Source organism: Corvus brachyrhynchos, unplaced genomic scaffold (genome assembly GCF_000691975.1).
Source record: "Corvus brachyrhynchos isolate BGI_N302 unplaced genomic scaffold, ASM69197v1 scaffold310, whole genome shotgun sequence".
NCBI classification, from domain to species: Eukaryota; Metazoa; Chordata; class Aves; order Passeriformes; family Corvidae; genus Corvus; species Corvus brachyrhynchos.
The window spans coordinates 3,389,493-3,405,123 of NW_008236213.1; the positions used below are offsets into that span (position 1 = coordinate 3,389,493).

A 15,631-nucleotide genomic window follows, 5' to 3' on the forward strand; every position below is an offset into this window, starting at 1 on the left:
CCTTTCCCCCTACCCTTCAGTGATAAATGATCAGGGTCTTTGTGAATCATACATTTTACAAAGGTATGTACATATGTAATATAAACTACTAGATATGAGTTGTTAACTACTGCCTCTTGATAGGGACTAAATGCAAGTAATTGGTTTGGGATGATTAATGTAATTTGTATTCATACATGTACTATAAGACAAGGAATTTTAAGAAGTAATTATATTTAAAGTATTCTGGCATTTGTCAAGATGAACTATTAAAGAACACTTGATTTGTCTCTTTGAAGATGTGTTCCCTTGCTGTTCAAACTTCAGTCAAAGGTCTAGTAGTTACTGCTTGATGTGGAGACCAACTTAACTCTGGTAAAGGATAACTACTAAGTAGTGAAGTCTGTACTGTTTGTTAAAAGCTGTTTTCAGATGTGTGTCATGTGCCTAGAGAGCCTCCTTGAAGAGTAGTATGGACATGTTTGCATTTTACCAGTTCATCACTTGTATAATATAGATTAGTATCACTGCAGACTGAATGTTGTAAAAGAAAACTGATGATGTCTGATCTTTTCTCTTCCAGACTATCATTTTATTCTGGCCATTCTTCATTCTCCATGTACTGCATGCTCTTCTTAGCAGTAAGTATGCTCTTTCCATCTAAGTGGCAACAAAAGATCTGTTAGCTACCCAGTACAAAAATTGAATACTTACTTGGCTGCTCTGCAGGAGGGACATTGCTTTTGTAGGATGCTTGTCTGGTACAGTTAAAGAGGAGTTGTAAGGGTGGTGATACTGGGACAAGAAGTAGAATGATGTTCAGTATGCCTAAGAATACTTAATATGGTACTTCACTTGTGTGTCGTGTCTAAAATGAACCTAGTGACAAGTGGGTTTTGAAAAGAAGATGCTACTTAAATTTAGTTACATTTAAAGTATCATAAACCTTATAAAATGTATAAGGTTTATAATAGTTTAAATTTATAAGCCTTATAAAAAGCCATAATAAAATATGTCTTTTTATTTATTGAAATTTGCACATTTAATGAAATGTGCAAAGCCTATTTTAAAATAAAGCAAACAAGACCCTTAAACACTGATCAATTGCAGCTGGGCCCATAAGCACAAAACAGCAGATCAACTTGAAATTTAAAATTCCTTTCTATGTTTCCCTATTTTTTAGGGACAGAGAGTAAAGAGTGAGGAAAGCAAGGGGACAGTAAATATTAGTGGTAAGATCAGTTTGGAAATGCTTCAGTTGCAGATTAATATATTTTAGTTGAAATTGTTCCAAGTCATCTAGGACAAATTATTTTCACTCTTAGCATAAGCTTTGTAACATGAAAGACTGATTTTGTTGTTCTCCTGCTAAGTAGTAACACAGAAGACATTAACAACTTTATGGAATTTTGTTGTTAATGTAGTTGTAATATTAAGCTCTAGTAGTGGACATAAGTTGCTAACACATGTACATTCCACGATCTTTACAGACCTCAATTTGCTTTCTTGTCTTGGTTGCATTTTTAATTTTTTCACTCTCTTGGCAATAGTATAACATCCACAGTGAGTGGACTGATTGTTCAAACTAATCAAAAACCCCTACAACTACACACACACAAAAGGGGTGATTCTTCAGTATGATGTAGGTATTTTTTTAGCTTTATTTTAAAATAAAGCTGTTTCAGAAGCTTTGTGTTGAGTTTTGGTCTGTCATGCAGGTTTTTTATGGCTAAACCTGTTTGGTTCCTCTCCCCTGCTTACTGGTCTTATCTAACGTAAATACAAAGAGTTCATAAAAGCTTTATGTCCTGGGTTTGACTAGAATATGGTATGACTTCCTGTCAGCTGTTTGGGTTTTTGAAAATAAGTAATAAAGGGTCTTTGCTCATTATGACTGGCTGTCTCCAAAATTTTATGGGTCCACTTCTAATAGCACTTCAAACCCAAACCTACTCTTTCCATAGTACAGTGAAGCAATTACTGCTATACAGAGAGTACCCTAATACAGATTTGCCCCTCTGGGCTCAGTCAGACCCTTCTCATCCAACATCTTCTCATGTGGTTTTGTTGAGCAACATGATAATGTGATATTTACACCTCACACAGGGACAGACCTAGAGATAAGAAAAACCTTGGTGTAGTGTGTAGCAATATGTATTGTTTGTAATTTAGACTGACTGGATTACAGTCATCTGTCAGGGATCTGAAGCTGCCTGAGCTTTTACCTCTGTCCCATGTGTTTAAGGAGCATTCTGCTGCAGCCTGGGTGAACGGTGGGGGTCAGAAGGAATTCTCAATAACTGAATAAAAGGTAATAGGTCACACTAGATAATACAACTCTCTAGATGAACACAAGATAGTAGAATATGTCCTGAACAGACTCAACTTGAAACCTTGTTTAGCTAACCTACTAGGCTTGGAAAAAATTCAGCCTTTGGCAAGAAAGTAAAGAATTCTTTATTTTGAAGTTACTAACTTCATGTGGCTTGAATAATGCTTTCTGGAGTGCCTGTAGCATATTTTTTTGAATCCATGCAAAAGAGCTTGTCTAGAAAGTTCTTGAAGATGAAATTATGAACCTTAGCTGTCTTAGGGCTTTGTGTGTATGAGTTTCATTCTTGGCAACCTCCTGCATGGACAGGTGGCAAGTCAAGTGCAAATCAAACACCTCCTATGCAAGCCACTTCAAAATACCGTAAATCCTGGCCTTGTGTCTGTCCTGGTTCAGACACTTGCTGTGCTCAGAGCCGTCCTTGTGTTCATTCAGTTCTGTAGTAACTGCAAAACATGGCTTTGCTTAGTAGCATACTCAGACTAGAGGGGTACAAATGCCTTTAACTCTTCTATGACAACATTTGAAGTGTTTCATTGGAGATCAGTTTGTTTTCCTATAATTAGTCACTGAGTTCCCAGAGCCCCGTGTATTCCTGCACCCGTTTCTTGTCTCTGGCTGAGCTATATTTCCCAGTAAAAATAAGAGGCTTTGTGGAGATTAGACTTCTACTTCCTTCTGTCCAATAATAAAATTAATCATCTAGAAACTGCCATGAAGCCATTGTAGGGACACCTGAAGAAGGTTAATGGCTCCTGTGTGGTATGTTTTTGTCTTGCTGATTAACACAGCCTTACCGCATACCAAGAACCCAAACTGAGTGCAGATGTCTTCAAAAAGACAGCTAGTGAAGGAAGGTGAGGAAAAGACACACACACATGCTTGCCCGCATGGCAGAGTGCTGCTTCTGGCTCCAAGCCAAACCTGCGGCCCTTGATGGCTTGTTCTTTTGCTGAACTCTGGTGTTGGCTTCATCTGCGCCCTGCACATGTCCTGCAGCCACAGGCTGAGTCATCAGCAGAACAGGCTGTTAACATGTGGCATTACTCAGAGGCAGTGTTAATCATAACCAGACACTAGCATGCTGCTTTCTGGAGAGGCTGGAGGAGTCTGGTGTGTGTGTGTGTGTGTAGTGAAGAAAGTGTGCTCTTAAATGTTACCTGCTGAATGCATGTGCTGTGTCAGGTGAATCCATGACTCTGTAGACAGCCAGTCCTGGGAGGAGCATCTGAGGGAGGTGGGAGTTCAGCCTGAAGAAAAGGAGGCTCAGGGGTGACTTTATCACTCTCTACAACTGCCTGAAAGGAGGCTGTAGCCAGATGGGGGTTGGTCTTTTCTCCTAGGCAGCAAGCAATAGGATGAGAGTAAATGGCCTCAAGTTGTGCCAAGGGAGGTTTAGGTTGGATATTGGGAAAAGCTGCTTCTTGGAAAGGATTGTCAGGTATTGGACCAGGCTACCCCAGGGAAGCGGTGGAATTGCCATCCCTGGAGGTAGTTAAAAGATGTGTGGGAGTGGCAGCTGGGGACATAGATGAGTGGTGGACTTGGCAGTGCTGAGTTAACAGTTGAACTCGAATGATCTCAAGGGTGTTTTCCAACCTAAACAATTCTGTGATTCTATGGCATTTTTTACTTGGCAGCCGTTTGGATTACTTCAAGAGTCTGAATTATGCTGAGAAGTATTCCTTTCTTCTGCTTACAGGAGATTGCCAAAATTATCTGAGTCCTGACTGCATGGCTTTGCTGGTTTCAGGAGAAAAAACTGCAATTTTCAACATAATCCTGTGCTGCATGTCCCATCTCATAGCAGGGGCCACACATGGAAACACCATTCACTGTATTAGTCATCAAATTCTCTACCTTAACTGTTTTTTGCATGGGAATGTTAAATAGTTACATTATCCATCTGTTTAAATAAGCAGCAGTATGCATCACTTGTTCTCGCACCACAGAGATCATTGCACCTGTAAAAAAGCTGTTGTGTCTAGCTAGACAAGTTCAAAGCTTGGGTTTTCAGCCCAGTTCCAGGTAAAAGTTACAGTTTCCTATATTTTCTAACTTGTTGGTACATAAAATGAGTGAAGCCCCAGAAAAAAAACTGCTTGCAGACTGTCAGTCTAGGAAGCTATGGTGGAGAGTGTATTTTGAGACTCATTTGGCAGAGCTAGATGGGTTAGTTAGGGTCCAAGCAGAGCTGTTATCTCTGGGATAAGAGCTTCTGCCAACAGCAGCTTTGTGTGGAAACTAGATGGAGTTTGACCGCAACAGTATGTGGGAACCCAGTGACCTAATAACAGATGCTGGGTCCTGAATTGTCTCTTTTGTCCTCTCCCCATGATGTTCCTTTTTTTCATAGTTAAACAGCTGGCATGGCCTCTCCTGTACCAACAAAACTATTTAATCTTGGCTTGGAGAATGGGAGGGCAAGTGTAGTGGAACACTTCTCCTAGCTGTGTCTCCATGTGATGAAACTAGCCCCTTGCCCCTGGAGGGGGAGATGCTGCAGGTAGTTTTTGCTTTGACTTTTCCATCTAAGTATGTTAAAAGCTGTTGTAAATTAAAATGCCAAATGCATGCTGCCATCAGTAGCAAGAAAGATCCACCACAACTGTTGGCAGTTGGCAGAAATGGGTGTGGCCCTTAGGATTATGTTGCTGTAACAGAATCAGTCTTGGCTGTAGCTGGCCTGGGCACTTTCCTGCTGGCACCTATCCCAGGATGAAGAATAGGGCTGCACAAACACAACCAAGAGGCACTGCTATTCTGGGGATGGCAACGTGTTTGTGCTGCTTAGACTTGGGATGAAAAGGGATGATGAGTGTTGCACAATGTAACTTGAGTGGCTCTCCTACAAGCCATTGGGAACATTTTATGTATCCAAGGACACACGGAATTACGGATGAGAACTGGTGTTTCAGTGGCCGGGATTGACAGCGTTCTTTTGCAGAGAGATCATAGGATAGTGAAAGCAGGCTTTAGGCTGCTTTTGGTATTCATGCTCCCAAATGTGCCAGTCAAGCTCTGGTCTCAAACTCTGATTTTAATTGTTTATGTTGGGATTGGAGGTTGAGTGAAACAGTACTCAAACAACAGTCTTGAACACAGTATTTTAGGTATGTCTGTTTACACAGCACCTATTTCTTCACGTTCCCAAATGCTATTGACTAGAGCTACAGAACAGTCTTTAATGTGTTCCTGCCCACATGAAAGTTGAGGACTACTGGTCTTCTAAAACTAATGAAAAGACATTTGTTACTGAAAATGCTTTGTTTGGCTGTAGCTGTGTGTAGTATCAAGTATATTACTTTCAGCAGAGCTAAAAAAATATAGGGTAACTGGTCATGCTGCACGGCTCAAGTATGGAAGCACTTGCACTTCTGTTTGTATGTGCTCCTCGTATTCTTTTAACATTGGTATTTAGACTTTTTATAGTAAGCAAACAAGAAAAATGATTTTTCTGTGGTTTGCTTGGAAGTTAGGGCCAGCAGTAGTAATGCCAGTATTACAAACTGGCTTCTGTAGGACTGAACTGAAAGCAATAGGCTGCAGTGCTTTACTTCTTCTAGTAAAGGTTAAAATACTAATTTCAAGGGGTTTTTCCATCAGAAAAGAGGTAAGTGTTGTATTCCAATTTGCAATGGAATAAAATGTTCTTATTGTTTATCCTGCTCTATGGTAAAAATTGTCGAAGTGAAATTATTTTGGCAATGTACTGCCAAGTTGAAGCAGCAGGATTAAAACCCAAAAAACCCATTGCCCACTGGACAAGTAGTATTTGTTTAGGACAGATTGATAATACTTTTGATATTGAATTGAAAGTCGAGCTGTTATTAGTAACAATGGGGACTTTATCCCCATTGCTTAGGAGGCAGCTCTTGCACATCAATTGCCTTTGGCAACAGTACGCAGCTATCTTAAAGAGCCCAGACTGGGAGATATTCTGCCTTTTCTCCCTAGTTCATTTCCCTCCCCACCCCCCAGTTCAGCTCTCCAATAGATCAGTTCCTTGTAGGGCTGTTCAAACATCAGAGCTGACACAGGGGAATCAGATATGCTCGGAACAATATGGATCTGCCATCTGTTTGAAAAGCAGCTTTGATATACTCCCACATTGGAATAACTTCAGACCTATATTCTTTTCCTTCACTGGAAGGGGAAGAACTAATTCTGGACAATTGCTTCTTTCTTTCTTTATTTTCTACCCAATCAAAATAAAAATAAAGGACATCTAATAATGCAGATTTACCAGGGATCATAAATATGTATTTAAGAAAAGGAGGTGATCTCATTAAAAAGGCAAAATTCATTGACAGACATGGAAGTCTTAAGTTGCTTTTTTATTATTATTTTAAATATTTTTTTGAGAAGCCCAGCTCATGAGTGACTCATTAATTCTTCTACAGCTCTGTATTCCTTTCATAATACAGTTTTCTGTTTGGATGTGAACCTGCTGTGCTTAAAAGTACATGGGAGAGACATTATCCATATTTCTGGTTTGCAGGCAGTGTCTTGTTGGCTGATGCCTATATCTCTGTATTTATCCATAGATACAGTGCTTCCAGGTATAAAATAAAATGTTGCACTTGTATGTAATATTTGCATAAATGTAAGATTGTATATGACAGGTTATTTCTCAGCACATCTTGTGGCTCTTTTGTGCTCAGAGCTGCAATTTTTAAACTGTTTACTGGATTTATTTCCTTGAATTCCAGAGTTTGTCCTAGCTGAAATATGATGAATAACTTTTATACACAGCTATTTGGGTAATAGCATTTATACAAACAAGTTTTCATATGACAGGATCTCTCAAGTTTCCCATAACAAGCAGAAAGGGAAGAGCTATTCTGCAAACACTTACAGATGTAAGAGAAAGCTTCGAAAATCTCTGAAGGGAGCCTTTCTCTCTGCTGTTGCCTAGTCTGAGCAGGGCAGAGGTGTCTGGATTGTTGAACGGGACCGGAACAGGGACGGCAGATCACTTACCTGTGTAAACATTTGTTTTCAGTTGTTTTATAACATTATGCAAGAATCTAGCTTGAATGTCTCAGCTTGCTCATTCTCTTGGAGGATCATATTTTCATATTTTAATATTTTTTGCTTTTATCAAAGATGCAAACTGTGCCTTGTGCAAGTGTGTAGTACTGTGGCTACTGCACTGCCCTCTCCTCAAGGAAAGGCAACAGTGTGTATTTACTGGAGTTGAAGGGTGAATAGTTACTTTGGCACTCTATGCATCTGCCCAACTTCCTAATGGAAGACTTTACGGTCTTAGGAGAGGGGGTGTTGTCTCCTGTAAGGATGTCCTTGGGATATCTGTAGAAATGGAATTTTCCTATTTTACAGATGTGCCTGGATTCTCAGCTGTTAATGCCCAGTCCCAGGTCTCCTGAAAAATTTTGCCCCGTCTTTTTGTATTAGTTATGCAAAGACTGTTTTTTCTGAAGACTTCAAAACGCTGGTGCCTCCTGTGCTTTCCTTTCCTTCCACCCCTGCCTCATTAACAAAACCACGTATACACAGTAGCTCCATAACTACTCCCTCCACCTCTGAAATCCCAAAGCAAACCACATACTTGTATACATGGACTTGAGTGTGCTTAAGCATTCCTAATTCAGAGCTTCTTGGTTTGGAAGAATCCTTATGGTTTGTGGCTCTTGGGACTTTTTGGGTCAGCAGACTTGCTTTGAAGTATGAGCTTTCCTAACGGTAGCCAATAATGGATCCAAATACGAACTATAACCACAGCAGTATTTTGTGCCTCCTAGAACAGTAATGCCATAGGGCTCTTCCTTAGTGCTCCAGCAGATATCATAAACCAAAGTAAAACATGACTAATGGTAAATGCTAAGCTAAGTAAAGTAAATGCCACTTGCTTGCTTCTAAAACTTGTATTGACTACTAAGGTCTCTCAAAGTAGGGATTTATTTCATGAGAACTGACTTTTCTGCACCTTTGTTTCATCTCCAGACTCTTCGTACTTGTACTTGGACAAACTGAGAAGTGTTCTCATTTCTCTGTGTCACGGGAGTTTTCTCTCTTGGAAACTTTGTCACTGTTCTGCTCTTAAGTTCATGATGCGGAGTTTGTTAGGGTTGGAGAGACAGAAATAAGAGTGAAAATAGGTGTATCTCTAAAGGGAAGATGTGCCTTGCTTCTGTTCTTTAGGACAGGACACCTATAGGAAATCCAGTTACTGGGGCCTTTTTGTATCAGGAGAAAATCCATTTTTGAAACTTACCAGAACAAATCAATTGGTACAAGTAGTAGTATTACTTGGTTGGGGAACACCACCACAATCCCCCCCTCCAAATTTCTTCCTTTTGACTTCCATTCTTGAACAAGTGCAGGAGCATTTCCATACTTTAACAGGCAAAAGTATTTTGCAGTACGGAATTTTTGTGTAATTGGAGAAGGTATTGAATGAAAAATAACCAGGGAGTTTAAAGTATTGAAATTAAATATCTGAAGTATGATCTTGGTTGGTGAAGTGAGTAGGTTTTGGTAAATCTTGAAAGAATTTTGTGCCCTTAAAGTGGAGATGCAATATGTTAGCTGTTAGGAAATTTCCTTGTGAAGTCACATGGTTGCACCTCCAGAAGTCTATCTAGTCCATATAAGTCACTGTACTTCAAAATTTGGTAGGCATGTGTTTATGTAAATTAATACTGCTCTGGTGAAAGAGCAAACACTCAAAAGGCATGCTAGAAATGTTGAGTAGTAAATAATTCTCCAGTAGCAGAGACCCTTCCATTCATGTCTGTGGCTTCTTGCAAGAAGCCACAAAGTAGCTGTGAGTTTCTCTTCATGGCTTGTGTGAATTTTTAGAAATGAAGTACCAGACCATAGATTAAGAAGAAATTTGTGTTCAGGATGTGTGTGGCATAGAGAACATATTTTCATTATAGAGTAAGCTAGCAGGGGAAAAAAAACCCTGGAGATTATTTAATCCCATTAAAAAGAAGCCTTTATGAAATCTCTGCACTTTTAAAAGGAATGAACGAAGCAAACACAAGAAACAGCAGGGTAGGGGAGTAGAGAGCAATAGAGCATAGCTGAATGACAACTGCTGAAGGATCAGACTGCTTAGAACAGTGTGGAGGGAAGCTGGCATGGTGAATGCTGATAGAAGCAAGTCACTATCAGAGCGGCTTGGGACACTCCTGCTGTGTTCATAGGCTCGCAAATTTTGTTTCTCAGCAACATGTGAAAAGCTGGTAGCAGGCATTTCAGTAGTATTAACCAGATGACATTTCCTAAAGTTCCTGTGGCTTCTATAAATTACAAGTTTTATTTATAAAGCTTATTCCTTTCTAGCAAAGAGGCTTGGGTGGGGAAACACGGATTTGCTTCTGTTTTCCTTCTCTAAGGCTGTCCTGTAAATGACTTCAAAGAGGAGCAAAGGAACCTGAGGTATGCTGTGAAGGAGGAGGTTCTGTAAACAGCCTGAAGCCATTGCCCTCTGTTAGTCAACAGGGTCAAAATAGTAGCAAGAGTTAAAGCAGCGTGGGGCTAGGACACCTCCATATTGTGCATTTAATGCTACATAAAGGCTAATACTGTATAAATGTAAATTGGGATTACTGCCAGTATTAACCTTGATTTACATTTAATGAATCATCAGCAAAAGCTCCTCCTCTCCTTGGCTGCTTTATTTTCCTGTGTGGACCTGATGGCCTGTTGCAGGCAGACATGTCGCTGTTGTCTTTATAAGAGCAAGTCACAGTAGTGGGAAGAAACTTGACAGGGGAGCACAACTCAGCCTATTAAAAGAAGCAGTCTGAAGTTACTTGCTTAAAAATAACATGGTATCTGCTATTGCAGCAGATTATTTTAAAAAAAAACCTCCAATTACTTAATTATTAACAATTACTTTAAATTAACAATTACTTTAAATTTAACAAAAACCAACAACAAAAAAACCCCCAAACCAATTGTAACCAGAATGACAGCTGCTACTTCTGAAATTAAACACAGCTGTGAACAGTCAGCCTAACACTTATCTGTGGTATCACTTCTCACCCTTCTCACACCTAGTTTTAGAACAATGTAAATCTATTTGCTGGTATGAGGTGCGAGAAGGCCTTTGGTCATTTCCTGTACAGATACAGGAACTGATGGTGTAAAGAATCATCTAGAATTGGTGAAGTCTATAGCCAACTGCTTGTGCCCTGCAGCTGATGGAACAGCTGCAGATCCTCTCTATGACAGGAGGTAACTCTCACAGTACAAAAGTCAAGCTTTCACATCAATGTCCAATCCAAGTTTCTTCTCTGATGCTTTGTAAAGCAGAAGGAATTTGAATACCTGCTGCATAAGGGCAAAGACTGCTTTATTGATCATTCAGTGCACTGGGCTGGCATCTTTGCAAGTTGGCATTTGCATGTCTTGCCCCATTTTCTTCTTGTGTTCAGAAGTAAACCTGTTTTCTCACAGATCTGCAGTTGCATAACCCTGGGGTTTTTTCTACACCCGTTGCCAACTTCCAAAAATGTTTATATGGAAAAAACTTTATTGCAGCAAGGTATTTTAACTGCCTTCAGGAAACTTTAGTGGGAATAGGGAAGGAGCAAACCCCAGCCAGTATCAAATCATCAGCCAACTCTTTAGACTACTAGCATTTACTCCTTGGACCTACCTCTACTCCACCAGGCACTTTGTAGTGTTCTGGTCTACTGTTGGTAAATCCAGAAGTAGTATCACTAAGCCCATTAGAACACCTTTTGTTAAAAGAACTTCGTGTGACAGGTAATTTTTGAAGTGGCTAAGCTCTTTTCCCTAGTGGTGAATTTGAGGCCCGCGGAAATATGCAGTGGCCACCAATTTGAAGGGGAAAAATTATTTTTCAGTTCAGGCTTAGGTGTAGCTTCTTCAGAGTCCAACTTTACCCTGACCTTGCTATTAAAGAAAACTGTTTATGGATGGGGTTGATGTTTTTGATGCTCAATTTATACCTGAAAATGTCAGCCTGGCAAAATTGTGATGTAAGTTAGTCAGAGAAACTTTCCCCAAATGTTTAACTTTAGAAAGTAGCGCTTCTGCATTTACAGTGTGTTCTCTGTGCCTATATTTACATTGTAAATGTACTGCTTCTCAAAGTTAGCCATGGCTTTTGAAGTTGGTAGTAGAGGATTTTACCAGGAGTTTGGTGTGCTGCCTTAGTGCCTGACACCTGTGTGTTGGTTTTTACATTTTTCAACACTATCAGCTAAGGTTTTGTCCTTGCCCTGAAGTTTCTGTCTCTGAGAAGATATACTTGAAATGTTAAATGTAACTTCCAACTGTATTATTTTCTCAGTGAATACAGTAACTATGGTACCTTTTTTGGTGTTAGGATTAAGTTTCAGAATAAATTCAATGATGGTTACAGAGTATTTGGAGAGTATTTGGAGAGTATTTACAGAGTATTTGGAGAAACTAGAGAGCTAGACAGATGTAGACAGTCAGATTGTAGACAGACCAGAGAAGAAACAAAGGCAGGGTCTTGATTAGATGGGAAAGTAACAAATACTGTGAATTGGAGATAACACATCAAAAGCACAGATATACACAACAGAAGTAGAGCTGAGGGGAGGGAAGAAACATGGGAACTTCATATATCTACCAGAGTGGCAGCATGGTTAATACACAGCTGAAAAGGGTGAGGAACAAAGTTCAGTGAAATACACCATTGACAACTGAGAAATGCAATCATTTTATCAAGTTAGTTCTGGTACTTAGCTACAGCTGCAATACTATGCAGGAAGTTGACAATACTAAAGGTGACTAGAATTGCAAATGAAGTTAAAAAACTTGTCAGCTCTATGTATCGTAAATGTAAACTATTTTGTGTAAGACTTGCCTCTAGTTCATGCAGGAGTAAAATATTGGTTTGACTTCCAGTGGATTCTTTTTAAGCCTTAAGTGGCTCTAGAGTTACTGGGATGAAAATACTCATTTGTCACATTAGTACAAACAAAACAATATGATGGTGTTATATATAAAATAAAGACCGAAACTATCAAGCTCTGCCTTGGCAGCCTTCAGAGTACAGCTATAGCACCTAGAACAGCTGTGAATATTATCTCAATGCAAATTTCAATCAACTCTTCGAAAAGACCCAACACAATTTTACTTCTTCTGTGCTTACTGCATTTTGTAACTTTTCTTTTTCTTTCAGCTTTATCTTCAGGCAAGAATGAAAGGAGACTGGGCAAGACTTGTACGTCCTACTATACAATTTGGTCTCATTGCTGCATCTATCTATGTGGGTCTCTCACGTGTTTCTGACTACAAGCATCACTGGAGTGATGTTTTAACAGGACTTATCCAGGGAGCAGTGGTTGCTGTACTCATTGTAAGTAACTCCTGAGGGGGTGGATGTGTGTGAATGCTGCTTTTATGAACAGCGCCTTAGAATTGCAGGCTGTGTTCAGAGGAAAGCAAACCTGTATTTCTAATGCTTCAAAAATTGCTGAAGCAGGGAAACAACTCCTTGAACTGGGTGTAAACAATAGTACTTTAGGGAGTGAGACAGGCTCTGGCCCAATGAGATAAGTGGCAGTTTTAGCCATTGGATAACATGAAATTGTCTCTGCTCAAGAGCTTTTCAAATAATTAAGATAGAAATGGTACCTGCAAACTGTGTAGGCCTCTCTGTATAAATCACGCTTTTTGCTTCTAGCCAAATTCAAAATCTCGAGTACAATAGCAGAGGACTCTGTACAAGGTAAACGGGGGAAAAAGGCCTTGAAGAATAAGGAGAGCATCAAAGTGTCTGCCTTTGCCACCTTACTCAGTGTGTTTTTTCAGTCTGATGGGAAACTAAAACCCTTCACCTTTTCCTGTGTGCATTCCAAGTACTAAAAATGTGTTCACAAGGAGGAACCTGTGAAGCTCAGCTGTACTGATAAGTATAAAGCTATCCCAGGGAACAGACACTTGCCTAAACTTGTCACAGGAGGCCCAGTTGACTTAATGGCAACAGTTGTACTGGCTGTCACCAGAGTGCCAAGGCTAATTCATCCATTGGGAAGGGACAGATCAGGAACTCCAGATCAATGGGAGCGAGTTGAGGTCTACTGAAGGATTTAGTTGCCAAGAACTGAGGCTTAGGGGAAGAACCACATCCAAAATAAATGCTTTGTCAGCTTTCTCAGGTCAGAAGGGTATAGTTCAAGACAAAGCTGTCTACAAGGTGCAATCAATAATAAAAACAAATCTTGGAGCAGCTCTGGGAAATTGTACAGGCTCCAGTAGCTCTTACTAAATGGCTACATGTTCACATAATCCTACCCCTCATTTTTGTCCAATCTCTTTTTCTAAGAAAAGGAGTTCAGAGTAAGAAACATCAGAGATTGAAGAGGTGAGGACACTTTTATTAGGAAAACAAGTTTAGTCAAGAATGTTGGATGATTCAGAAGGTGCTTGGTAATACAAGAAAGAGTAGAAAGTAGCATTACAGAGAGAAGAGTTGAAAGGTCAGGAAATTATTTTTAAAAATATACATTAGCACCAACCACCACCCCCAAACTCTTATTTGAAAGAACTGAGTTCCTCTCCAGAAACAGCAAGGTGAGGTTAGAGCATGGTGGTGCAGCAACTGCAGATGGATCACTAAATTGGACTGAGGGAATCTGGCATTAAGTGGAAGCTGAAACTCCCCTGGCCTGTGGCTAAAGCAGTGTGCTGGGTCATCAGCCACCTGCCAGTGTGGTGGGAGATATTTTCTTCTGCCGTGGACAGTGTTCTGCCGTTCTCAGGGTTGCAGTGGGAGGGGAAGACACAATGCAGGAAGGGAAGGGATCATGTGAGGCTTCTCATTTATTGCACCCCATGCAGCACTGTGCTTAGCACATCTGCTGTGAGACTTACTGAAGGGAGCAATGGAAGACAGCGAGCTGCAGAACTGGATCAACCACCTGTCTTGTAGTCAGGGAGATGTCTCCTAGCTGTGAAGAACTGAGGTCGTATGTTTAAAGGACTGCAGGAAAGGACTATGTAGGCAGAGCTGGCCTTACAGCTGCTGGGTCCAGCTAAAGCACCACCTCTCCTGTTCTGTTCTACATAAATTACAGAAAAAAAATTTAACTAAACTTGCATTGTGGGCCCTCAGAAAGCACATTCTGCTTTCATTTAAAGCTGCTCCAACTATGGCTGTTGTGATGAAGCAGTGCCTGGTAAGGCAGTCAGCAGTTAGTTAGCACAAGCCTTGAATTTGTCTTAAACCATCAGTGGCTAAATGGTCAAGGGCAGGGAGTAAAAGCTATTGAAAGAACAGACATCTGAATTTTGTACAAGACTTCCCTGCCATTTTCTGATGTTTTAAACTGATTAAGCTTTTTATTAGTTTTGATCTTAGAATCTGCCTTCTGCAGAGCCCTTGTTTCAAAGACTTAATGAGTGCAGGAACTTAACACTAATTTGTTCACTTAGGTTGTATACGTGTCAGACTTCTTCAAAGTGAGAGGATGTACATTTCAACCAAAAGAAGATTCCCATACAACCCTACATGAGACTCCAACAAATGGAAATCACTTTGGCAGCAATCATCAACCATGAAGAATGACCCACATCACCTCTGTTGCTCTGAAAGAAAACAATTTCAACAAGTCTGATTATGTAATATAAGTAAATGCCTTTAAGGGACTGCTGCTGCTTCTTGGATGCTCACTTTACCTGTATATAGTAACACCTACCACAGTTACTGTACATCTAAACTTTAAATTTCTGTTGGTTCAAGCTCTTGCTTAAAAGAAAGCTATTAAAATTGTAAATTTTTATTGAAAACAGTAACAAGTTATATTACATACACTGCTGTTTTTACATGCCTTGTTGAATCAACTGTGGTTTAAGTAAACACCATTAAAAGGAATTACTTGAGATGGAAGCCACATGTGACGCTGATGAATTTGTTCCATCATGTCAATATAGTTTCTGGAAGACATCTGCTGTTACAGGTAAAGGCTTGCAGCAAAGACGATATCTCTCTTGATTTTTGTAATCCCTATTAAGGAAAAAAATATCCATGTCTAAGAGTCTTAACTGCCACAACCACTATTTAAAGTACAGTTATAAGCATGTTACAAGTATTAAATGGAAGTCATTGTCCATCCATTTTTAGCCATAAACTTAGTTAAACCATCAGTATCCACCCTTTAAGTCAAACTTCGTAACAGAGATGTTACCTGGAAAAATAACAGCAATGGTGCTGTTTACCACGAAGTCAACACCAGAAGTTCTCAATACAAAATTATTCACCTTTGGCCCCTCGGTACCTGTGCAGCCCCCTTCCCCCATCACTTCTTCTAGAATTGCTTCATGTCCTGTGAAAGTGAAATACAT

General features: G+C 39.9%; 2 protein-coding genes across 2 annotated transcripts in view; one reads left to right on the top strand and one right to left on the bottom strand.

Annotated features, from left to right (window-relative positions):
• Positions 1 to 15,264, top strand: part of PLPP1 (phospholipid phosphatase 1) — a 61,715-nt gene extending 46,451 nt beyond the window's left edge. The window contains exons 4-6 of the mRNA XM_017744246.1: positions 563 to 620; positions 12,468 to 12,644; positions 14,723 to 15,264. Coding sequence (XP_017599735.1) covers positions 563 to 620; positions 12,468 to 12,644; positions 14,723 to 14,848 — 361 coding nt within the window. The 3' untranslated portion in view covers positions 14,849 to 15,264. The remainder of the gene's footprint in view (positions 1 to 562; positions 621 to 12,467; positions 12,645 to 14,722) is intronic.
• SKIV2L2 (Ski2 like RNA helicase 2) overlaps positions 15,051 to 15,631 on the bottom strand; it is a 43,243-nt gene continuing 42,662 nt past the window's right edge. The window contains exon 28 of the mRNA XM_008643222.2: positions 15,051 to 15,293. Within this exon, the coding sequence (XP_008641444.1) occupies positions 15,241 to 15,293 (53 nt within the window). The 3' untranslated portion in view covers positions 15,051 to 15,240. The remainder of the gene's footprint in view (positions 15,294 to 15,631) is intronic.